This window comes from Carcharodon carcharias, chromosome 6 (assembly GCF_017639515.1).
Source record: "Carcharodon carcharias isolate sCarCar2 chromosome 6, sCarCar2.pri, whole genome shotgun sequence".
NCBI lineage: Eukaryota > Metazoa > Chordata > Chondrichthyes > Lamniformes > Lamnidae > Carcharodon > Carcharodon carcharias.
The window spans coordinates 169214460-169240792 of NC_054472.1; the positions used below are offsets into that span (position 1 = coordinate 169214460).

Consider the following 26333-nt stretch of genomic DNA (forward strand, 5'->3'; position numbering starts at 1 on the left):
TTTGTTTTTGTTTTGGATTTCCAGCATCCGTAGTTTTTTTGTTTTTATCTTTCAATTACACACTGACTTGGTTCAGTGCTAGTTAATAAAATTTGGTTTACAAGACAACCAATGTTGATTCCCATGAAACAAGATTCATATGTGCATGGTCCCTCCAAAATCTGCTTAAGCTGCTTTCCATTTGGAATACTTTCTTGACAAAACACAACTGTTGAAAACTTTTGATACAAGCCATCTGAAACATGAGATTTTCACTGTGGTATTTTACAGATTAAATTAAATACATCTTTGCTGGAGGCGAAGACAAAAGTGTGCCTCCTCCTTCATTTTTTCTTCATTTAAGCTTCCTATTTGAAGATGCAGCTATTGGTGTCAGCCTTTGGTCAGTGGTAACCGTCGTGCCTACTGAATCAGAAGGTTCAAGCTCTACTCCAGGCAGGATTACATAGAGTTACACAGGATATATGGCACAGGAACAAGTTACTTATCCAAAAAGTCCATGCTGGCATTTATGCTCCACTTGAGTCTCCTCCCATATTTGTTCATTTAAATCTACCATTATAACCCTCTATTCCAGGGGTCCCAGACTGTGGGTTGTAACCACACCCCCCACCCCAATTAGGATTGTGTGACAATCATCTGGGGTTGCGATCTCCGAGGCAGTACTGGTGACCATTGAGTGAAGCGAGACTCTGGCAACACAGTCCTGGGATCAGTGCTGAGGCTCGAGTACACATGTACACAAGATTCTTCACTCTGAGGAGGCCCCATCAGAGTCTTCAAAATGGTTGCAGAGAAAATCATTGGCCCCTCAACAACTCTCCCCCATTCCCCCCCTCCCGGCTCTCACTCTGGTTTGCACCAATTCTCAAGCATTAAATTGGGGGTCACAGTGGGGAAAGTTTGGGAAGCACTTCTCTGTTTCCTTCTCCCTTATTAGCTTGTTTGGCTTCCCCTTAAATGCATCTATCCCATACTCTTCACTTCAATCTCTCCCTGTGGTAGTGAGTTCCACATTCTCACTGCACTCTGGGTAAAGAAGCTTCTTTTGGATTCCCTGTTAGATTTCGTGATGACTGTCTTATATTGATGGCCTCTGGTTATGCTCTTCCCCACAAGAGGAAACATTCGCTCTGTATCCACTCTATCAAAACCTTTCATCATTTTAAAGACCACTTCTAGGTCACCCCTCAGCTTTCTTTTTTAAAGAGAAAAGAGGCCCAACCAGTCAATCCTGTCCTGATATGCGCACTGGTATCATTCCTGTAAATCCTTGAGCATATAATCTAGGCTGAAACTTCAGTGATGTACTGAGAGTGTGCTACAGTGTTGGAGGTGCTGACTTTCAGGCGAGCTGGTGAAGCTGAGGTATCTGTGCTCTCAAGTGATGTAAAATATCCCATTGCATAATTCAAAGAGCAGCAGTTCCTCCCACAGCCAATACTATTTTTTTAAAAAAAGCTGACTTGTGGTATTTATCTCATTGGTAAGTGTGGAATTATGCCGTGACTGACTGCCTAATTTGCTTTTAGTAATATTTCAAAATCACTTCACTGTGAGGTCTAGCCGGTTGGGATATCCTGACAATGGGAAAGAAGCAATATAAATTTCTTCCTCCATTACCTCTCTTTGTTTAACTGCTATAATTGGTGCACCTCAACCACCCTGACTTGTGTCACATAACCTTGCACCATCAAACAGCACAGATTGTTTGTCTCAATGCTGTTTGTGAAATCTTGCTGTGTGAAATTTGCTGGCATGTTTGCCCTACAATATAACAGTACCTGCACTTCAAAAATAATTCACTGATTATGAGGCACTTTGAGAAGGTTTGCAGATGCGATGTCAATGCTCATTCTTTCTTCCCCTACACATTCACCGTTTTGTAGCCAAGACCAAGTTCATTCCTCCTGCCATAACTCAATCTTCCCATGTCCCCAAAACTGTGGAGCCCCTTCAGTGTTCCTGGTCTTAACTTTTCTCCTCCCATATCCAAGTTTTTAAGACAGCGTGACATGTTCTAAATTCTACTTCTTGATTTACCTCATGCCTCTTTTCAACCCTGGCGCCGTGCTTCCTCTGGGTTCCAGAAAGTAAAGTTGTCAGCAAGAGCTGCCTGAGGACAGGCACAGGCACGATGGGCCGAATGGCCCCCTTTTCTGTGGCATCATTCTATGGTTCTACAAGTGAGCTGGGAAGGGCAGTTTTCCCTATGGAGAAGTGACTACCTCCTCCCACTGGAAATCAAGCCGAGATCAAGGGCAGAATTTTCTTCCTGCCGGGCGGGCGGGCCTGACCCAATCTCCGGTGGGTGGGGAGCTGATCCCCGCCAGAGAAGTGGGCCCCGCCGCCATTTTCCATTGGCCCGCCCAGCGTGACGTCTGGCGGGAAGCGCTATGCACTTCCTCTGCGGGCGGTGGGATTCCCCAAAAGCGAGAGTGTGCTCTTTTGCACATGCGCACGACAGAGCGCACATCTCCCTGTGGCTAAGTGCTGCCTCAGGGAGATCGCTGACAGTTGTAAAAACAGTAAAAATAGAAAAAAAAACCTTAACATGCCCCCCTCATGTGACAATGTCACATGAGATGGGACATGATCATAAATTACACTAAAACTTTATTAAAATTTTTAAATCCCTACATGAAACCTCATCCCACCGGTGGATGAGGTTTCATGTATTATCAGAAGCCCGCTGGGGCTCCTGGCCTGCCCACCAGCCTTAAGGTTGGACGGGCAGGTCCTTTAATTGTTTCAATGATCCTGTCAATGGCCTCAATTGGCCATTGACAGGTCGGCGGGCCCGCAGCTGATTTTGCTGTGCCCCCGCCTTCCTGAAAATTTAAATGGGGAGGGATGACATCGGAGGTTCCGCCCAATGTCATCCCGCGTCATTTTACGCATCGGCGAGTGGGCCCCGCCCCCTGCTCACCGACAGCAAAATTCAGCCCCAAGAAACAGATTTAATGTAATTGGCAAAAGTGACGCGAGGAAGAACTTTTTCACGCAGTGAGTGGTTAAGGTCTGGAATGCACTGTCTGAGGGTGTGGGTGGAAGCACATTCAATCAAGACATTCAAAAGGGAATTAGACTGTTACCTGAAAAGGAAGAATGTGCAGGATTATGGGGAGAAAATGGGAGAATGGCACTAGGCGAATTGCTCATTCGGAGAGCCAGTGCAGACATGATGGGCCAAATGTGTTGTAATAATTCTGTGATCAAGAACTGTGCACCAGCTATTGCTCCAGGGAATTGAGCCAGGCATCAGAACACCAACTCACAACAGCTTAGAGAAAGCTATTAAAGTAAACAAATCCATAGTGCACCTTTGAAAGGATGTGCTAATTTTCTGAACTCTAACTCCTGGTGCCAATTGTAAAGGCGCCACGTGCATTTGGCCTGCACTGTGGCTGCCAGCGCATGTGCAGGTTCAGAACTGCACCTCAAAACTTTTGAAAGCTGGCTCTAGCTTTCAAGAGAATGCACAATAGGCTTTACACTCCTGCCTTTGGAGGCAAGAACTTGTGTACAACTAATGCAGGATTTTTTATTTATTTGTTCATGGGATCTGGGCGTTACAGTGATGTTCACATCCCATGAATGAATCAATAAAAGTCATCCAAGGTTGATTATATTTTAGGAGTTAGTTTATAGCACCGCCCACACCAAAATGATTCTTGTGGTTAGAAATGAATAAAATGCAATTTGTAAATTCTCTCAACGTGCAGTGGTTCATGTTATTAATATCACAGTGGGTGAGATTATATTTTAACTGATATAAAGTGGGTGAACAAGTTGGAAAGGCTTTGTGCAGAGTGTTCCTTCACAGTCTGACTAGTTGGCAGATAATGTGATTTTTAACCTCAGGGTCATGGTTTTGAGTGTCACATAGGGTGATGAACTTTTTTCTTCAATGTTTTATTGTTCTTTTTAAATGATTTTTATCATAAAAGTGTCAGTAAATTAAATGCTGCAATCAATTTTCCACATTGAAAATTGGGAATCTCATTCCAGATTATTTATCGGCATGTCCTGATTATACATCCTCGCCATTTACTGAATCGTCAGAAGCATGGTTTACACAGAAACATAGAAGGAGTAGGTCATTTGGCACTTCAAGTCTGCTTCGCCATTCAATTTGATCATGGCTGATCCTCTATCTCAATGCCACACTCCCGCTCTCTCCCCATATCCCTTGATGTCTTTAAAGTCTAGAAATCTATTTCCTTCTGAAATATATTCAGTGACTTTACCTCTGCAGTAAAGAATTCTACAGGTTGACCGCCCTCTGAGTGAAGAGGTTTCTCCTCATCTGAGTCCTAAATGGTCTACCCCATATCCTGAGACTGTGAGCCCTTGTTCTAGGTCCCCCCAGCCAGGGGAAACATCATCCCTGCATCCAGTCTTTCCAGCCCTGTCAGAATTTTATATGTTTCAATGAGATCCCCTCTCATTCTTCTAAACTCCAGTCAATACAGGCCTAGTCGGCCCAATCTCTTCTCTCCTCATACGACAATCCTGCCATCTGAGGAATCAGTCTGGTGAACTTTTGCTGTACTCCCTCTCTGGCAAGTGTATCCTTTCTTAGGTAAGGAGACCAAAACTGCACATAATTCTCCAGGTGCGGTCCCATCGAAGCCCTGTACAGCTGCAGTAAGACATCCTTGCCCCTGTACTCATGTCCTCTCGCAATGAATGCCATCCTTCTTAACTGCTTGCTGCACTTGCATGCTTGCTTTCCTTGATTGGGAACAGAGGGAACAGTTGATAAATGAAAAGTGGATGAAATACAAGAACTTGCACTTGGTTAAGGACAGCACAGGCCTAAAAAAGAGTAATTAGAACTTTGTCAGTCTGTGCCAAGCCAACTTGTTTGTTTTAATGCAGGCAGCTGACATTTACAAAGACACTGGGGTGGTTTTTAGAGGGGGGGGGTGTATTCCGCGGGACCCCTCCCACCCAGTCAATAAATCTGTCGGCACTTTTTGCCAACTTTAAAATGGGCTGCCCCGCAGTGATGAAATGCAGAGGCAGCCTTAACAAGGGGACAGTGGGACTCTTGCCCCTCAGGCACGGGAATACTGCCCCCTCAAGAGCTGCTGGCCAACTAGACCGACCGGGAGCTGAGGAGCCCCAGCAGTGCCAGAATATAGTAGTAGCCGCTGCTGGGGCTACAAGAAATCCTGAGAAGAAGGAAGATGTATACTGAATTTCAAGATAAATTCTGAGGTTCTGGTCCGGAGGTGGGGGTTGATACCATCTTGAGTGGGGGGGGGGGGCGCCCCTGATGGGCACAGGGGATCTCTCAAAGAATGTACACCCCCTCTTTCCCGCCTATTAGCCTGAGCTGTTAAAGTTGCAGGATTGGCCACGTTCCTGCCACTTTCCCCTGACTTATGTAACATGTCAACAGAGGTGGAATGAGGTCCTTAAGTGGTCTTTAATTGGCCAATGATCAATGAATATTGCTTGATCACTCAGACTTCGATCTGGGTCTCTCTCATCTTAATGTGATTAGAGTTTCTTCTTTCAGTTTTTGACAGGCCCCAGAGGAAATATTCGGAATGGTCTCAATTTAATTTCTTATTTGGCAAGTACGGATTTTCTAGAAGTCTTGCTCTGGAGATATCTACTGCAGGACTTTGGTTTCAGTAGGTTTCCCGCCTGACAGCCAGCCTGATTAACAGTGTGCTCTCGGTGGGGTGCGAAGAGGATCACAGTCGGGGGGGGGGTGATGGATGTGGCGAGATGGTGGTCAGGGTAGCAGGAAAGAGGGGAGGAGTCGGTGATTGCGCAGCTGTAAACAGTTAGTTCGATGGGCTGGAGGAGTACGTTCCTCCTAACCCTTACCCACAAGCAATGCTGTAAAGGCAAGGTTTATCAATCCAGCCCTCCTCACCTCATAAGAAACATGACTGAAATGGGTTCAAAATAAAATAAATGTTGCATGGAGACAGCTTCCTTAAAAGCTATTTCCAAATGATATTGACTGACATGCCTCGTGGGAGTGAGGTGGTCGCTTGCTCCCCGCCTAGCATTCATCGAGTGGACAGGTTTGAGGCAGGTTTGATATTATTAAAATTTTAACATCTCAGCTGACCCAAAACTACCTGTTTTTTTGGGTTAAAATTACCTCCCAAGATTTTTTTTCTTTATTCTTTCATGGGATATGGACATCGCTGGTAAGGGCAGCATTTGTTGGCCATCCCTAATTACCCTTGAACTGAGTGGCTTGCTCAGCCATTTCAGAGGGCAGTTAAGAGTCAACCACATTGTTGTGGATCTGGAGTCACATGTCAGCCAGACCAGGTAATGACAGCAGATTTCCTTCCTTAAAGAGCATTAATGAACCAGATGGGTTTCTGCAACAATCGATGATAGTTTCATGGTCATCATTAACTGAGACTAGCTTTATATTCCAGATTTAGTAATTGAATTTAAACTCCACCAGTTGCTCTGATGGGATTTGAATCAATGTCCCAAGAACATTAGCCTAGGCCTCTGGATTACTAGCTCAGTGACATTACCAGTACACTACCATCTCCCACAATTGGCTAATAGTGACCATAATTAGTTTATCCACTGGTTTTGAGGTTTTTCTGGTACCATCTAAACATAGGTCCATCTTCTGTTGATAACATTAATTGAAAATGAAGACTCAGACCAATAAATTCTCCAACCTTCGGGACTGCATGGTGTGACTTTGTTTTGTGGTGGGGGGTAGTTAGACACTGGCAAAGTAAAACTAGTCGACAGCAAAGGTGCCATTTCATAACTAGTTATGGACCAGGGACAAGGGGATCTTCTACTGGTTAAAAGGTAGAAAAACAGTGTTTGCTTGCTTCTAGGGGTGAAGAGCTGCATTGTTGATTCAGGATAAAAAAGAAGTTCAAGTGTCCCTCTGCACAGAGTTTTAAATTTAAAACTAGTCTCTAATAAAGATCATAAACAATAAATGGAAACAGAAAACGCTCTGAAACACTCGGCGCATCTGGCAGCAGCTGTTTGAGAGAGAAACAGAGTTAACATTTCAGGTCAGCGAGCTTTCATTAGAACTGTTTCTCTCTCCACAGATGATGCTAGAACTACTGAGTATTTCTAGCATTTTCTATTTTATCTTAGATTTCCAGCTTATGTAGCATTTTAGTTTTCCAACAAAGGTCATCTGTGCCCTTCACAGTTATCAAAATAATGCACTTACTTTCTCTTGACCATGGTCTCATCGAGGGAGAGAATCATGTGACTGCCTCGTGCGAGTCCAAATTGGTGAGCATTGGAAACAGTGCCCGGTAGTTCCTCTACTGCACACTGTGACTGTTGACCAAAAAGAACAAGTGCAATAAAACGTTCAAGACACAGAGTGAACAGAACTATTTTTGAGAACATAATCATTTGTGTTCTCCCCCTTCTTTGTTAGACTCCGTCACAGTAACTCCATTCAGGATGAAGGGCAGGATATTTGTGGCCCGGTCTTTGCCAATATTGTTTTGAACCAGCTGCTAGGAGGATAATTCTCCTCCTGACTGCCCTCTTCCCATTCTACTCTGCAACTCCTGGGAAAATATCCCCATCATTGCCCCTTCATAAACTAGAGAAACTATTTCCAACAGCAGAAGGAAAGACATGGATTAAGGGTAATTGGGAAAAGGACCAGAGGTGACATAAGAGAACATTTTTTTTACATACTGAATTGCCTTGTACTGGAATGCACTGCCTGAAAGGGAAGCAGATTCAGTTGAGAGAGAATTGGATAAACACTTGAAGGGGAGGAATTTATGATCCTATGGGGAAAATAGCAGGGGAGTGAGATTATTGGATAACTCTACCAAACAGCTGACACATTCATGATGGACTGAATGGCCTCTGTCTGCGCTGTGTTATTCTATGATTCTTGGACAGGAGGCAATTCGATGCCACAACATCACCTCACTCCAAGATGAAAACATTTTTAAAAATTGCAATAGATCTCAACTTGATACAGAAATGGGATTGGACCAATGTAAGATTCGACACTGACAAAAACCACAGGTTGCCACATAATGAGATAGCACTGAGAGCAGTAAATGTCAAGTGCTGTATATACTCAGCTGGTACATCTGTCAGACCAGACTACACTTTGTTGCGGATTGGCCTTTCCTCAGCCAGGAAAGGGCTCTTCAAAGAGCTTCTGTTCTGGTGGTTAATTTTTAATGTTATGACCACACAGGCAGACTTTTCTGCTTCTGCCTTGCACCATAAAGACTCAACATTGAGTTTCAAAAGTTCTCACACCCTATCCCCATATCACTTGATTCTCTTATTTTCCACTAGGTGCAAAGGTCAAATGCCATGGGACTAACCACCAGATGGAGGCCATCTCAAAACGCTTCCTCTGGTTTGCTTCGGAATCAGGCCATTGAATTGATGCCTAAGTTATGCTGCCACTTTCATGTCCACACACGCATGCAGAAATATTTCACATCAACAGGAACAAAGCAAAATGGCAGCCTTAGGGTCAAATGATCTCATTGAGGGTTTATTCAAACAGAAGGTCCACGCAGGAACAAGGGGCTGGATTTTAAGGGCACCAATTGGGTGGTCCGCTCCACCCACCCCTTCCCCACACAAAGGTCAAATGCGGCATGATGACATTGGCCTGGCAACACAACGTCAACACGCCGGTCTCAAATATTTCAGGCAGCGAGCGGACAGTGAAATCGGAAGCCCTCCTGCCATTGCTAAATAACCAATTAACTGTTGAGCTGGTTAAAGAGCCAATTGTTTGCCATCTTTTGTTGCCCGTTGCACCTTTCAGGTGTCGGATGGTGAAAGTTCCAGAGTGCTTTACGCCAGGTATAACGAGGCGGCACAAGGGCAGGCCTGCCACCAGGATCATGGCTGAACGTAGCAGCAGATTCAGCTGGGGAAGGTGGCGGAGTCCGTATGACTTTCGACTTCACTTAGTGACTTTGTTGAGCCTGTGGTGGGGGTTGGGAGGGGAGGCCTTTAAATTTGTAGCCGTGACCAACCTCCTGTTCCCGGCACAACCCTTCTGCTGCACGACATCCCGGCCTACACACCTGATTAGGCGCAGAGGCTTCCTCTGCACTGCTAACTGGCTGCCTTCCCACCGGCCAGCCGCCCGAGTGGCTGCCTGACGTTTGATTCGCCGAGCTGAGACGGCGGGGTCGAGGACTGAGCGGACCAGTCGCTTTGGGTTCTGCCTCCCTCACCATGCCGGAAACCTTAAAGATTTTGGAGTTTTCTGAATGCACGGAGGCGATATTACAGTATCCTTACCGTCTTTTTGTTGGAGGAGGAGCTGTGGATGGTGGTAGTGGGTGTTATTTTCTTCTCAGGCGCCTGGACGGGTTTAACAGTCGGCTGAAGTATCGGCTCCAAGTCTCTCTCGTCTGGCTCAGGTGTCGGTCTCTCCGAAAGCCGGCAGCTATCCAGATCAATGTTCTGGTATTTCAAAGGACCACTGAAATCTAACAACCTGTGGTTAAAATAAGATTTTTCTTTTAAATCACCTATAAAGCATAAAACACAAGACACAAGCTCACAACCATATGACCTGTAAATATAGGGGAGTGACATGTATGGCTAAGTCCTCTTAACAGTTAAAAAAGTATGATTTTTGTTGTGGTTGCCCTTTGTTTTAAAGTAAGGATGGAACTTGTATAGAGATGGAAGCTGGATTCACTCATTGTTAATATTTCAAATAGTTTGCTGCTGGTGTTAAATTAATTTTAATCGGATAATCCAAGTGCCTAGGTTATATTCTGGTGTGTTTTCACAATCAGGTTGCAATGTAGAGTGCCAGTCTCAATAGTCTTGCTTTAGAGAGATAATATTATTTAGCAGATACCATTGCTGTGATATTACACAGTGACACTCAGAATCTGGCCTCAGAGCTATTTGTGACCCACTTCCCCATTACTTGTGGTTCTTTCTGTTCTCAGTGGGTGGAATCTTCCCAGCTCAGTCATGTCAGGCAGCCAATTAGACAATCTGACTGGCCGGCAGCTCTTGCTGTCCCCAGCAGCTCCAGGGCAGGGTAGTGACGCTGCTCAAACAGCCCCACAAAGGAGGCAGCATGGGTGCTGAAGTCAGGCGAGTCCGGGCTTTTTGGGCAGGGAGGGATTGGGCACCCTAATGAGGAGGTGGGATGTGGGGTTGGGTTGCGGGGTAGGGTTGCTCATTGGCGAGGGTTGGGTTTTGGAGGCTGGGGTGGGAGGCACAAAGTTGGGGGGGTGGGGGTGTGTGCCATCTTCTGGGGGAGGGTGGCCCCAGTGTGCATAGGGCACCCCTCTAAGGAGGCAATCCACCCCCTTCCTGCTTTTTCACCTCAGATGGTTAAGCAGGCTTCCCACTGTCACCCACCTTTCACTGCCCAATGTATTATGGCATTGGAGGTGGATTGAGGCCCTTAATTGTCACTTAATTAGGCAGTAAGGCCTCAACAGGCCCAAGGGTGGACGGTTTAGTGGGTGTATTACCCACTCACTGTATTATGGGTAATAGGTCAGAGGTGGGCAGGAAGGAGGTGGACTAGCCAACTGTCATTGTTTACTTGCTCCCACCCCCTCCGCCAAAACCAAACCCTATGGCGGGGGCCATGAAATTCACCCTATGTTTCTGAGGTTTCATTCAAATCCTGCTCAGATATGGGATCTTGGCACAGCTCGACTTCAGCACTGTTTCCTCTCTGCGGGGCTAACAGTTTATTGGATTTACATGTCACTTGTCCATATTTTAATACCTGTGCAATTAGCTTGCTATTATCTGTACTATGGTTTTCATGGAATTATATCTGCACTAATACTTTATTACCTGTCTTATAATAGTTTTCTGTGGGGCAGTCTAATTTGAGTTCAGGGGATGGCAGTAAAGAAAATCATAAACCCATTTTCTTCAATGCAGGGCTGACTGTAACTCTCTCCACCCCCTCCACATCCCAAACCCCTGCCGCACCTCCCCCCCCAAACCCCCTCCACCCCCCGCCTGGCCTTGACTGGTGCAAACCAGGTTGGAGTGGGGTCGGGTGGGGGGAGGGGGGGAAGCGGGTGCAGAAGGTTGGCGATAGAGTGGAGTGAAGGCTTTACTCATTCCCTTGCCAGTCCGCATCCAACCCAAAGTGGCGGGATCTTCTTTAAATACGCAGATGGGGCTGGGATGGCATCGCTGGGGCCCGAGCTGCTTTTTAACCTGTGGGGAGAGCACGTGTTGACTTTCTTGCTGGGCAAAACCTGCCAAGAACAGCTGGCAAGGGCAGAAGAGGCCCAGCAAAAGCAAGACCTAAACAAAGTAAATTGGGAGTTACGACTCAGTTGCTCCCGTTTCTTTCCATTTTTAGGCTTTGATTGATTTACAAGAGTAGACACAAAAGGTTTAAGTTAAAGCTCAGAATATGTAAGGTAGAAATAGGCAGCTTGTCAGGCAGGATATCAACCCTTTATAATCTAAAGTAACTTTATGAATACCACATCAAACACTGCTAGGAGAATACATTCCAAAATGTTTTTGAAGTGTGTTTACTATAAATAGAAACACATTCCATGTAGTTTATACTTGCTCTTAACTTCAGGTACTACAAGGACGTAGTGCAGGCTGGATTAAATCATGGAAACTTACTCAGTATTTAGGACGAGGTTCTTGATACAACCCTTGAATGATTTTGTTATCTTAAGGATGATAGCGCCCTCTCCAGATGGAACCCCGCCAGCGTAGAGTCTGGTAATATTCAATGGACTGTTGTCTGCTGAGGACCCAACTCTCATTTCAAGGACGTTTCCTTCATCAACCTGTAGTGTCATTATCCTGTAAGAAGGAAGCAAGAGGAGTTTAGCACAGAGTCAAATGTCAGCAGTGGGGAACCTATCAGGAGCCTCCCATATTATATAGCCAATTAATTCTGAAGTTTACCTGAACAATGGTGTAGAAATGGAAATGTGCAGCGTTCCGTTTTTCAGGCTAAAGTCAAAAGGGTTCACGATGGTCTGCCACACTAAGACAGCACTGGAAAGTTCCTTTTGCTAAAGTGTTTTAGGGCGTCCTGGAGTCGTCCTACACAAATTGAGCACCTCTTCCAGGCTCCTTTGGGAAACTGGATGGTGACTGGACACAGTGTACCCTATGCCAGGTTAACAGGCATTAAAGGAAGTCATGGAGGCGGCTACTGCATGGGTAGGTGTGCCACAGATACTACTGATCTGAATGTGGAGCCAGGTGGGAGCGGGCATTGGCCGGGGAGAGGAGGAGGTGGTGTCTCTGGTTCCACATTGAAGCCGCAGGTCGCTGCGCACCTTAAATCACAACCATTTCAAACTCCTCCTCCTCCCCCCACCCCTCTATTGCCTCAATCTATAAACTCGCCACCTGGAAAATTCTGTCGACCAGGCAGTCCCACGGTTTAATCTCTGTGAGTTTTGTGCAAATCACCTGTTTTCAGCAAAAGTTACTAAATGCTCCCATCCAAGCTCATAAAACATTTAGTAAGTTTTTAAAAAAACTCATTCCCACTGAACTGTTGTTGTTGTATTTACATTTAGTCTGGCATGGTGGGAAGTGATAAAAACAGACCTGATTAAAGCAGTGCAACTAATTGCAGGTAATTATAGCCTTCTTTCTCAAGCAAAGCAATTCAATTAAATTAATTGCTGCCTGGTTTAAAATTTCAAACAATGCTTGGCTGTTAACTGTCAGTCACCATCAACTGGTGCATTCTCCATGGCAACGCCTCTACCAATCAGATTTTACTTGCCAACCAATCAACACTCTCTTTTCATACAGTATGAAGTCGTTGCTTCCCCTGACCTTGGTATTCTTGGGTTGAACCCCCCCACCCCCCCACCCCCCCCAGTTGGGTTGGGGGGGGGGGACGGACACGTTGTGTGGGAGCAGGCTGGAGCGAGAATGAACCCCATCGGCGCCCCCGATCGGAAGTGCACCACCACTTTACGTGAGTGGGCCAGTTAAGGCCCATCCAGAGTGATGTGCACCCAGAAGCGTTGAGTGCTTCTTGTACAGGCAGGGGGGAATTCCCTGAGTCGGGGCCTGTGCTTTTTCACATATGAGAGCAGAAAACAGGAGATTAGGTTAAATTCTGAAAATTTTAACAAAGGAAAAAAAATTTTTTTAGGATATGACCCCTCATTTGAAACTGTCACATGAGCTGGTCCATTAAATTTTTCAAAATTTTTAATTTAATTAATAAACCCTTCATGGGCTCTTCATCTGGCCACCAACCTTAAGGTTGGACGGGCAGCATTCTTAACAGCTTTAATTACTTTGTTAATGGCCTTAATAAGCCTTTGACAGTTCGGTGGGCGCACGGCCGACTTGGCTCCACGCCCGCCAAACTGACAATCTAAATGACGCGCGGTGATGTCGGGACCTACACCCGATGTCACCATGCGTCATTTTACGAGTCGGCGAGCAGGCCCTGAAAATTCTGGCTCTCGTGACAGTTCTGATGAGTGCAAGACAAAAAGCTTCGACAAAATGTCTTTTTTCAGCAAGACTCTCACCCTGTACTACCAAATGACTATTTTGACTTCATTTTATTTATATCAACTTCACCGTAAGTACTCTCATTTTGATCAGCTCTATACGCGCTAACACACACCTCTTATTTCTAGTAAGTATGACAGAATGTTCTTGCCCATCACTGAAAGTTCCAGAAGGTGCCTTGGCAACAACTTTCCTGGTGTGGACTCCATCACCAGGGTTTACATGAGCTTCCACCCGTCCATCAATGATCATAATGGCAAAGAATGGCTGCAGATATCAAAGAAGAAGTCATTAAAATTCTCAGGCACTCACAAGTCACACAGCATGGGGCACACATGAAAGACAAGTGGTCTGCAGAAACACTACCAGCAACCCACTGCACTATTGTTTGGAGCTGCTCTGATGTAGTCAGTATTAATGAACTCCTCAGTGTTTATGTGAATGCATTCATCCAGGACGACACTCCTGCCAGACGCAAAGTAAGCAACACAATTTAATTAGTCCTGATAATAGACTTATTAATTATCGTATCACAACGGGGCATGCACCAGGGCAGAATTGGAGGAGCGCAGAGGTCTCCGAAGTAGGGCTAGGGGAGGTTATAAAACTAGGGAGGAGTTGAGTTAATGGAGGAACTTGAACACATGGATGGAATTTTTAAATCAATGCGCTGCCAGACTGGGAGCAAATGTAGATCAGTAAGCACAGGGGTAATAGGTCAACAGGACTCGCTGCAAGTTTAATTTCCATCTCAATTCTAAGCTTGTTTACTGTCAAGTCCTCTGAGATCATGAGCTCCTGTCTCAGCATTGCTATCTAGTGTTCAAGGACTGAAATAGCAATTCTTGGTCTTCACTGTGATTCTGTCTTTAGAAAGTGACATAAAACATGCAATGGAAGTGGCGCTATCCCAGCATTCTGTGCAACAGAGAAAGTGCTCCATTAAAAGCTGCATCTCAGTTTCATTTCACTGGCGTACTCCTCAGCAGGGTAAACTCAGTCCCCTGGGCTGTGAAGAGAAAAAGGAGAAACGCAAAGAAATGGGAAATGGAAGAAAAGAAAAAATAAATGAGGGAATAAGAGAAAGATAAGAAAAAAGGTTTGAGAGGAGAGAAGAGCATGTGACTAGAAATTACCACAGATTATACGGGTGGACAATTCCATTAAAATAGCGCAAAAGATTTTCAAACCACTGAATTAAATGTTTATATCAGGAATATCAGGAATAAGTGACTGACAGAACTTGCCACTTTTAACCATTTTATGTCTCTCAGGTGAGGTAACACCTCAACTAATACGACTCGAATGAAAACCCCACACCTATAACTTGTACAAACCAATCTTTTTATTTGGGTAGAGGTCTTGGCTGAGATTTTAAGGTCCCACTATGGTGGGCCAGCCAGAAATCCACTGACTTTCGGTAGGACTGGAAAACCCTGGCGGTGGGCAGGGCTGGAAAATCCTGGCCCTTGATACTAACGTACACGATAGTCAGAGAATCCAAACTTCATTTTGGGAGGTGATGATATTCAAATACTGAAAGTACCGAAACCCTGCCATAATACACTGGCATATCCTTCAAGCTACATGCAGCATTTTACCATCTCAAATGTTAAGCTTTTCAATCATGGAAGAAGATACAATTAGACCACAACGAGATCCATGTTAATATAATAAAAGCAAAATATAGGGTATGCTGGAAATGCAAAATAAAAACAGAAAATGCTGGAAAAGCTCAGCAGGTCAGCAGCCACAGTGGAGAGGGAAACAGAATTAATGGCCAGGATTTCCCCCCCTGTTTGCAGTGGATGGGGGTAGAAAATCTTGCGAGATCGCAAAAATCAGGTTTACGCTGTCGTGAAAACAGTTTGCGATCGTCCGGTCCTCCTGCCTGTGGCAGGTTGTGTTTCCCGCTCCTGAACATTGGGATCGCCATTCCCATTTAATTATAATCCCTGCTCACCGGGATCATCTCCCCACTGGATGCCGACGTGTTTCACAGTGGCACATAACCGATGTGCACCTGGCAACCTGCACTTCACTCCTCCGTTCGAGGGCTGTTCACCTACCTTGTCTTGGGCAGAGCCTGCGTGATTCAGTGCCAGGCTTTGGTGGCAGTGCCACTTCAGTTTCAGGAATGGGGGGGGGGGGCTATCTCAAATGTCTAATCCCACCAGACCAGCGATAAGTCGGTGGTGGGGGAGGTGGGGGTGGGGGTGTTCTCTCAGCGGCTCCTGGGCAGAGGCAATTTAGTGAAGGGTGGAAGAGGCCTCTGGCCACTTCAGAAGCTCCGGGACGGGGGCTGGCTTGGCGAAGGGGTGTCTGGCGTTTGTGGGGGGGGGCGGGGTACATGTTTAACAGTTTGCAAGTGGCCTCACAATATTGAGGGCTGAGGTGGACATGTGGCATAGGCCCCTCCACCTCAGAATGTCCGTGGGCTAGCTGACAGACAAGCACAAGATCACAATGTGATCAAGAGACATGGTCGGGGTGGTGGGGCTGGGGGAGTGAGAGGTCTATGAGGGAAGGTAATCTTAACGTTCACATCCTTGATGACAAAGGGCGGAGGTTCCTGTCCTCACGCAGAGAGGGCCCAAGCTGGCCTCGCAGTGAGAGCTCACCACCACCGCCACCATTTTGCTACCAGCTGTGATTGCACAGGTGACAAGTATCATGAGACCAAACTCTGCTGCTGGGGGCTCTACAGGCGCCTGGACCCCAGCTAACTGCAATGGTGGGAGGGAAGGGGGTGGCGGTGGGTGGGGTGATTAAAGGTCCACCCAACTGAACTGTGCATTCCCACATGAGCAGACAGGCACAGCTGAGAGATGTTAATCGCCTCAGTGACATTCATGCAGCACTAAACGAGCACAGTGGCACTGATCGGCACTAATCGATCTCCTGCGTCTCACCTCTTGCACGTAGTGTGGCATTTCCCCACAGCGATGATGAATTTAAGTGCAACTGAGCACCCACATAAGCTTTTGAGGCGTGTTGCATTATTGGCGCTGGACGGTTCCAAGAGACGAGCCTCAGGGCACCCTCCATACCTTGCATAACCTTCTACACTACTGGCTCCTTCCAGAGCTCGACTAGGGACCTCTCTGGGATCTCTCAGGCATCCACACACAAATACATACATACATAAGGTCACAGCCGCCCTTCTTGCCAAGGCCCACAATTACATCAACTTCGACAGAATGCCAGAGCACTGGGCTTTGCTGAGATTTTCCCACAGGTGCAGGGTGCCACTGACTGCACCGTGTGTCTATCAAATCTCCCTGGCAGCAGGCACTACAATACATAAACAGGAAAGGCTTCCACTCCCTCAATGTGCAGCTGGTGTGTGACCATAACAAACAAATCCTGCAGGTTTGTGCCAGCTATTCAGGAAGCGCCAAGACTCATATATCTTGAGTAGATCGCAGACCCTGGAGATCTTTGAGGGACCACACAGGGTCCAGGGCTGGCTTCTCAGGGACAAAGGGTACCCACAAAGGACGTGGTCGATGATGCCCGTGCAGCAGCCTCAGATTCCTGCAGAGAGAAGGTAAAGCGAGGCTCACGTTGCTACCCGGATGTTGTTGGAGCACACCATCGGGATCCTGAAGATGTGATTCCGATGCCTGGACAGATGTGGTGGAACACTCCAGTACACTCCCCACAGGGTGCCACGGATCACTGTGGCTTGCTGGACGCTACACAACCTGGCGCTACCAATGGGGATTGACTTACCTGATGACGAGATGGAGGAGCTGCACGTCTCCCCCGATCAGGGGGACCTATAAGGGGATGACAGCGATGAGTACTAGGAGGCCAACGCTCCAAATGAAGGGGCCATAGCACAGGCCAGATGAAGGAGGCGTGCACAGGAGGGCCTCAAAGCCTCACGATTCCAGGAGGAGAATGACGAGATGGAGTGAGCATCCTGCTGAAAAAGGCACCTGCCTGAGAGGCTGAATGAAGTGGAGCATAGCGATTCCTATTGTTTCAACCCTACGCTTCAAAATGTAGTTCCCCAACAGGCTCCCGTGACCTTCTCCTCTGAACGTTGATAAAGCCTCCGGAGCAAGCTTCGTCTCTGAGATAAGGCGCTGTCTTGGGGGAGGGCGCGTTGCCGGCTGCCGACATGTCAATCATCTCTGCAGCATTCCATTCGCAATGACAGCCTCAATGATTCAGAAGCTAATCCACTATCGTGAGTGACCTCGTAGGTGGCAGCCTTCAACCGGACAGTGCTTCTCAAGGCAATCCACGTCCAACAACTTGACTACGCATTCCGAATTATGTCGACATTGCAACTGACGGGTGAGACTGGGGCCAAGGCAGCTGAAGAGGTTAAGCAGGTCTCAATTCACGTACACATGAGCTAGTCCTCCCTGTCACCTTCTTCTCAATCCCACTGTCACCCGGCCCTCTTACTAAGGGAGGGTGGCCTTCATGTCTCATCACCTTACTATGGATGTGGACCACCCTTGGCTGATGACATTCAATCAGTTGCATGTCAGCTATTAACACGGTTCCTCTTTCACACATACATTATGCCTTCATGGTCAACACTGGCCCTGGTGATTTGAAGGATCCCTGACACCATGAAGCCCTCAGGGTGACGCATGGTTTCCAATATGGAGCACACTGAAGCTTCCGTTTTATATTCCTCATACCCAATTTCTCCCATCAACATTGTCTGAAGGCACAACTGGCAACTCCTAATCATACTCAACGGATCCATGGCCCACCACATGACTATTAGTCACCGTGGCCAGTGGTCAGGTGAGGGGGTGCACAGTGCTGCATCCATACATTGAAACGATAGCTGTGTGGGCGCAGCACCCACGCACCTTACGCACCCACGTTACAGACGCTCAGGCCTGTAAGGTCAAGCGCAAGGACACTCGTTTGGCTGAGAGGGTCAGAATCTCATAGACTTAGGTTGGAAAGGTGCTCCCACTTACTGACAGCTTATTAGATGTAGTCAGGAAGTTGCAAGCGTGGCTGCCAGACAGGATTGCTCAGTCCCTTACAGTATGGGGTCATAGCATGGGAGCCCTGGCAGATGACAGAGTGCGTGGAGTTCCAGGATATATCACCTTTCTCCGTGTGTTAACACTTCTGTCCGCCCACACGACACCTTCACCTTTCAAGCATGCACATGACATGGGAAAGCATCTATGTCACATGGACAGCACTGAAAAGGAGATGACCCTGAGAAGCATTTGAACAATGTGCCTTCCACATGAACAGGTAACATGCCAGGCAGCGTGTTGCTGATGTCGGAAATGAGATGAAAACAACCAAACACTGTGGTGATATGTAACCAGACCACACAAATGAATGCCCCGATCATGACATTTGCAATAATTGGGGTGAGGGACCATGGCGCCTGTAACACAGCCCTTAATAAAAAGGGGGCAAACACAAGAGGAGGTGTGGAATGGGCAATATTCTATTTACAGTTGTGCACATTATATACATCTTGTGAACACCCATGCCCCTGTCGAGCTCCTAATATTTCTTACTTTTCTTATCCCCAACGCCAAGTCTTGGTGCATTTTCGACATCCACAGCGGAGGTGGAGGTGTCCTCTGGAGGGCCGAGACCTGAAGGACCCCGGCCTGCCTAGAGTGTCCAGCTGTGGGCCAGGTGCACCCTCCTCGGCCTGTAGAGTGGAGCCGATGGGCTAACAGGAAGAGGGGATTTGGATTGGCCAGAGTCACTTGGGTGGATGGCCCCAGGATGTCCAGCTGCTGGTCCTCCTCCTTATGGGTGCCTGGGGGCACCTGGCTGTCTCCTTGAGGAGAAGGGGAAGCTGGAATGAGAACAAGCTGCCCTGCAACCCTCTTGTGTTGACGCTGTTGGAGGCCAACAATGGCGTCAGCGAAGGAGTTAAGTCTGTGCAGCAGTGCAGGACTGATGTCCTGGACCAAGGTCTCCATGCTCTGGAGAGAGTGCAGGGGAGGTTTACAAGAATGTTGCCAGGGTTAGAAAAGTGTAGCTATGAGGAGAAATTGGATAGGGTGGGGTTATTTTCCTTAGAACAAAGAAGGCTGAGAGGTGACTTGATTGAGGTGTACAAAATGATAAGAGTAATAGTTGGAGTGGACAAGATAAAATTGTTTCCCTTGATGGAGAATTCTGGAACCAGGGGGCATAGATTCAAGATAAGTGGCAGAAGGTGTAGGGGGGACATGAGGAAGAACTTTTTATGCAGAGGGTAGTGGGTGCCTGGAATTCGCTGCTAAAGTTGGTGGTAGAGGCAGAAACTTTAAACTCTTTTAAAAAGTACCTGGATCTGCACCTTAAGTGTTATAAGCTGCAGGGCTATGGACCAGGTGCAGGAAGGTGGGGTTAGAAAGGGCACCTGGGTGCCCTCGGGCTGGCATCGACAAGATGGGCCGAATGGCCTCCTTGCAGTAACTTTTCTATGGTACTATGCCAGCCGCCATCCTGTCAGGGTTGACCTCAATGCATTGGCATGATGGCGTGATCACGCTGGACTGAAGGTGGACGGACTCTGCCATCGTCCCCTACAATCTGGGGATTGCAGCTGACATTTCTTCCCGATGATCCCGTCTTTGTAGCTCCAACAACTGATTGGGGACCGAGTCCAGAGGCTCATCTTCTGACTCGGACTCAGCAGATTCCTTGCCTCTAGCAGTCCCCTGAGCTCCGGCGATGTCGGATGTCCCAGCCTCCACCTGCTGTGTACCAGACTGTAACCCTGAGCCTGCTCTACATCTGGGTACCACCGAGGTGTGTGCTAGCGTGCTAATGGAGGGTGTGGGTGAGCGCTGTGACAGGTCTTCAATGGTGCTGTCCTCAGGACCCTCATCCAAAGTGCTCTTGGTGCTGGAGCTGGGGTCCAGGTTGCCCAGGGGGCGTTGGGTGGGTGGCAGATGTGCCTAGGAGAGAAAGTGGAGATTATTAGTGCATGGCAGCCACATTACACACAGAGCAGTGGACTCAGGGCAACGTTGACAGAGGGATGATCTGGTGCAGGATCCTCACATGGGGCTTGCTGCCGAGCTCACCGTCACCGCAGGGACGGCCAACATCAACTCCGGCCAGCCCGATGGCTCTGTCTTCAAAGTTGCCCAGGCCTTTGATATCAGCTACATTATCCTCGGTCTGGGACCTCTCCCTTTTATTGTGCGTGATTTTGTTCTGCATAAAGACAAATAGAGAGGGTGCAAGCAAAGCGAGTGGCAGGGCACATGAGTAGGATTGGCTGGTGTTAGTGGAGCCATGGAGAGAATAAGGAAGAGATGAGCAGAGGGGGTGCGGCCAGATGGAGGTGTGAGGGTGTGTGCGAGAGAGTGAGCGGTGATGTCCATTGAGCTGGCAGTGAGATCCGCGTAGGTGCACGATGGGCTTGTGAGTGTGCGAGTTGGAAGTGATGAGATGGTTGACTTACCCTGGCAGCATGGATGAGATCATTCACCCTCTTTTGGCACTGGGTGGCCGACCTCTTCTCAGCTGCATCGCACTCACCATCGCTCCCAAGCTGGGATCGTCACACTGCTGCCCTTCCTGCGGCCAGAGCGGAGGTAGAGGACATCACGGTGGGGTCTCCATGGCAACCAGCAGGTGCTCAAGTCAGACAACACTAAATCTGGGGGCAGCACTGTTCTTTGCTTTTGGGGCCTTCTGTTCAGTGGAGCGCTCCTGCATTGTGAAGTGGGCGCACTGTCCCCGTTTAAATATGGCGCCTGCATTGAGAAAGTGGTGAAGTCATGCCAGGGCCGGTAAACTGGAGGTTGTCCGCCAGCGGTCCAGTGGGCTCGGGAGTGCATCATTTATGAGGCGGGATGGGACAGGACGACATGGTGTGAAAACCCGCCACTGCGGCTGGAGGGATTAGTGCCGATTTCCTTGCACTTGGTGTGATTCTGGGACGATTCTGCCCAACATTTTGAGTCCAATATGACTCTTCTTCAGAACTGATCCACACCAAGACAAAATTGCAATACAACTTGTGAAATAAGGGCTATGACGCAGATTTTTTATTGCATCTTTTGCATGAAGTTTCAGTCTGCCACTGGTATGATTTGTTCTTGGTTTCAACAATTTAAAAATTGTTTAGTTTCACAATTAGAAATTCAAAGCTTTAAATTTTTTAAATATAGGCAGAAATAGATTTTCTCTTTAAGGGTCAGTAAACGGGAACTAATTGTAATTAAACATTTAACAGAAACTTGCCTGTATAATAAAGCTGAATGCATTTCAAAGCAATCGATTGTTGGCAAAGTGCTTTCAGATGTTCCTCAGAGATATATGAGGCACTTTATAACTTAAACTGTTCTTTAATTTGAAGGTCTTTTGCTTTGTAGTAAAGTGATCGAGGATGTGGTGAAACTCTCTGTCCATATGTGCCTTCTTGTTCACTATTACCTCATCAACGCGCTTCTGGAATGTTCTTACGCTTTATTCTCCATAGCCCATTCAGCCCATTAGTCGTGTGCTGGCTCTTTGAAAGAGTTATCCCATTAGTTCCACTCCCCTGCTCTTTCCCCATAGGTCTTCAGATCTTTCCCCTTCAAGTAATTATCCAATCTCTTTCGAAAATTACTATTGAATCTGCTCCAACCACCCTTGCAGGCAGAGAATTCCAGATCAAAACAACTTGCCTTATTTAAAAAAAAAATTCCCTTCATATTCCCTTCACTTCCCCCCCTTGATTATTTTGCCCCACAACGGACTGGATCCACACCACTCGACTCACCATTTTTGTCTGTCGGCGATTATGGCTCTTTGTTGACTTGCCAAAACCGGCCACAATGATCCCAGTGTTATTCTTGGTGGCAAAAGTTACCATTAACTTGGCTTCCACTGGCAGGATTTTCGGCTGTAACTGAATGTAGCCGCCGTCTAAAATAGTTACACGTCGGATAGGCTGTTAAAAAAATTAAATAAAATTTATTAGTTCTTTTTACAAGTATTTCCATTTATACCTTAGCTCTGGCCTATACAGCCATGGAATAAAAAACAATTAATCTTTATCGCTGACAACTGAGTGAAATGAAAACTAATTAGGACTGAGAGTTTCGATCTAAATCTGGCATCGCCTATTATTGTTGAATAGAGAAATGGTCAGGTCATGGGGCTGTGGGAAGTAACAGCAGAGAAATCAATGTTCCAGCAGCCAGGAGGTAAGAACAGGAACTGGGAACTTTCCGTTCATTTTGTAGCTACAATCACACACAATATGCAATTATCAAGTTACTTCAGTTTTTTGTGAAGTCGCTTGCCAACCTTTTGGCGTTGCTGTTCTTTGGTAGCAAGAATAAAACGTATGTTGTATAAACCAGCAAAGTGGGCTTCCCAGAGGGGAAGCAGTCCTAATAATGCGGCCCAGCAGCTCGTAACTGCATTCAGAAGCCACGAAAACCCTGGTATTAGTGTAATGGAGAATGGGCCAGGGGCTCACTCTGTAAGATTCCTGTACAATGCAAGTGCCTAGGCCACACAAACAGCAGATTTGATCACCAGTTGCTATAAGTGCTTAACAAGGGAGTCAGGGAATGCAGATTAAAAAAAAAAGGCTTTGGCCATTCTCTCTAACTGGTGCTACAAGCAGAGGAACGAATTCCCGGCGAGGTGAATGATTTATCAAGAACCCAACAAACTTGGAGAGATGAGATGAAGAAAGTGGTTGCCCTCAAGAAAGCAGCTAAAGTAAACCTAATAACTCACAATTACCTATTTAATTACAGGACAAGATGATAAACTACAGAAGGAAGTGGACCAGAACTGGAGGAGGATAGGGTCATGGTGTCTTTTGAAGAGACATGTCTGAATATAAAAAACACAAATGCAACCAGGGAGCAATTCACTAATGTCCTTTAGGGAAGGAAATCTGCAGTTCTTACCTCGTCTGGGCTACATGTGACTCCAGACCCACAGCAATGTGGTTGATTCTTAACTGCCCTCTGAACAAGGGCAATTAAGGATGGGCAATAAAAGCTGGCCTAGCCAGTGATACCCACATCCCATCAATGAATTTTAAAAAAAGCAGGGACTAGTATCATCATATTTAAGCTATAACTTGTTCTGTTACTGACACACAGGTATACACTCAAAGTCAGTAATATCATAACAGAAACTGTTCTGTTGAAGGGTCATGAGGACTCGAAATGTCAACTGTGCTCTTCTCTGCCGATGTTGCCAGACCTGCTGAGTTTTTCCAGGTATTTCTGTTTCTGTTTTTGTTTTGCACCTAAACTCCATGTTGTCTTAACGTGATCGTATCATGTGATAGCCAGAAAACTGACCACTTTTCTGCTCATTATGTGGTTAGCAACTGCACATAATCTGTCAAACAAATTTATAACTATTTATACGTACTAAAAACACTGGATTTACATAGTCAGTAACCTTGAAGAATCAATGGTGTTAGGGAATCGAGATAGTAATCGATGAAGTAAGTTATATGTGTATTTGGGTGTGTTAAGAATAAGGTACATCTTTAAATTTAATTTGTGGGTTACAAGGTGAAACCTGGGATGCAGGCTCAGTTCAGAGTGCAGAGAGCAGGTCTAAAGCCCTGTTTGTATATCTGTATTTCTAATGCACACACAGACACACACAAACACACCGACACACAAACAGGCACACACACAAAACAGCAGCCTGAATGCCGTTGGAACAGGCAGGGCATTAAAAGGGACAGATAGCAGGTTCCAATCTAAAGAAAAAAGCCTCCAAAATCTAGGGCACTGGAACAGGGGAAAGTCCCAAGGGTGGGTTGTCTTATGGGGAAAGGCTGGACAGGTTAGGCTTGTATCCACTGGAATTTAGAAGAGTAAGAGGCGGCTTCATTGAAATCTTTGGAAGATCCTGAGGGGGCGTAACAGTGTGGATATGGAGAAGATGTTTCCTCTTATGGGAGAATCTAGAACTAGGAGATCACTGTTTAAAAATAAGGGGTCGCCCATTTAAGATGAGAGATGAGGAGAAACTTTTTTCTGAGGGTCATGAATCTTTGGAACTCTCCTCCTCAAAAGGCAGTGCAAGCGGAGTCTTGTAATATTTTTAAGGCAGAGCTAGATAGATTCTTGATTAACAAGGGGATGAAAGGTTTTCAGTGGTATGCAGCAATGTGGGCTTGAGGTTGCATTCAGCTCAGCCATGATCTTATTGTATCGAGGAGCAGGCTTGAGGGGCCAAATGGCCTACTCCTGTTCCTAATTCATATGTAAGAACTTCTAGTCAAAGGAAGGACAGGAACCTGGAAAATGTCCTGTTAAGTGAAGTTAAGGATGAGAAGCAGAGGAAGGCTCTTCAAGTTTAAAGAAAGAAAAGCTGCAGGAAGCAGATTTAAAGCGAGAGGCCAGAAGGTCCAAAGAGACGGCTGAAGGTCTGTAACTCTTTGCTATGGGCTTGTGAAGCAGTGGTTTACTGTTGACGGCTGAGTCCATGAGAGACTATGCGTGGAAGAAAGCTTGAATGCACATGGTGACCCAGGGGAGAGGAACATCGGAAGGAGAGTTTGAAACCCTGGAGGTGGACCCTTGTAGGAGGCGTCTGAGTGAAAGCGTTGGTTTGGGAGAAGATTCAAAGCAAGTTCTTGGAGAGTGGAGATTGGAAACCCTCATGTGAAAGATGGAGTTCAGTGAGACTGGTTGGCTCACAGTGTGACAAGTGTCAGGGGGAGTTGATAAGAGATCCATAGCATCTGGCTGGGGTGGCATCTGTCACTTGATTTCAGAGTGTGGTGTGTGTGATCACTGGTTGCCAATTGGTTTACATGGACTGTGTACTTACTGTGAAGATTAGAGTGTAAGATAGCTTTTGTAACTTTTGTTTGTAAAAGTACAGTGGTGGGTGAAGGAGTATTGTAATATATTTCATCCTTTCTTGTTAAATATATGTTCTATTCTTTTGTTAAAAGTTCATCAGTTGACTCCTGTGACTCTGTTCAGTAGCCACTCTCCACATATCTAAACAAAAAATAAAATTTAGGATCCATCAAGCTGGGTTCCACCCTGGGATTTGGCTTGTCCAGTAGTAACAATACTGGGATCGTAACAATAGAAAATGCTGGAAATACGTGAAAGGTCTAATTTTGTTAACCCATTAAGTGCTGCTTTCTGACTGCAGTCAGAAATCATGTCTCTTTTCTTCCTTCAGTATTCTTCCAACCTATTAAGTGATTTGATATCTTAGAGTCTCCAGTTTTAATAAGAGCTTTTACAGATTCTGATGAACATGTTGTGTATTTACAGCATTTTCGGTTTTTATTTCAAGCTTATCTCTCATTATAAGGGAAAAAGTCCTATCTCTTGATTATTTTACATTTCTGGTATTATTTACCTCAAGCAAGCAGCCTTTCTTCACACCCAAAGAATTCCTCAGCAGGTCAAATGTAGATCGGTAAATCTCCACCTTCTTCAAGCAGCCCACAAACGATTTGCTGAGAACTTCCTTCCTGCAAAAAGACAGACACAAATTGTAGGTAAAAGCTTTGATTTGAAACAGTGGTTGGAATCTTATTCAGGCGTTGGAGCTCTTGTCTGCTCGCTGGGGAGCCGGTGAGAGGCCTGCTCTTTTTGGGAAGGCCTGCCGAACCACAAGCCAGTCAGGCAATGGTGAGGCCTTCCCCCGAAATCAAGACCCTGGGGGGCGGAAGTCTCACCCACCAGGAACTGCTGGCCAATCAGAGGCCAGCAGCTCTTGGGCTGAGGAGCACCACTGGGGAGGCTGTGGCTGCTGCCAGAAGGACAGGCATCAGAGTCCCAGGAACACGGAGCTACCCAGGCCACGGGTAAGTAATGTGGAGGGGGGGGGGGGGGGGGGGGTGTGGGGTGGGGTTCAGCATCAAGGACAGGTGGGTGGCTCTCAGG

The 26333-nt window shown here is 46.5% G+C and overlaps 1 protein-coding gene across 1 annotated transcript in view; it reads right to left on the reverse strand.

Moving 5' to 3' along the window:
• Window positions 1–26333, reverse strand: part of lama1 (laminin, alpha 1) — a 302752-nt gene that overhangs the window by 23685 nt on the left and 252734 nt on the right. Inside the window, exons 52-57 of the mRNA XM_041189309.1 lie at window positions 25804–25918; window positions 22214–22384; window positions 13607–13758; window positions 11614–11799; window positions 9277–9475; window positions 7199–7311 (exon numbers count right to left, since the gene is read on the reverse strand). Coding sequence (XP_041045243.1) covers window positions 7199–7311; window positions 9277–9475; window positions 11614–11799; window positions 13607–13758; window positions 22214–22384; window positions 25804–25918 — 936 coding nt within the window. The remainder of the gene's footprint in view (window positions 1–7198; window positions 7312–9276; window positions 9476–11613; window positions 11800–13606; window positions 13759–22213; window positions 22385–25803; window positions 25919–26333) is intronic.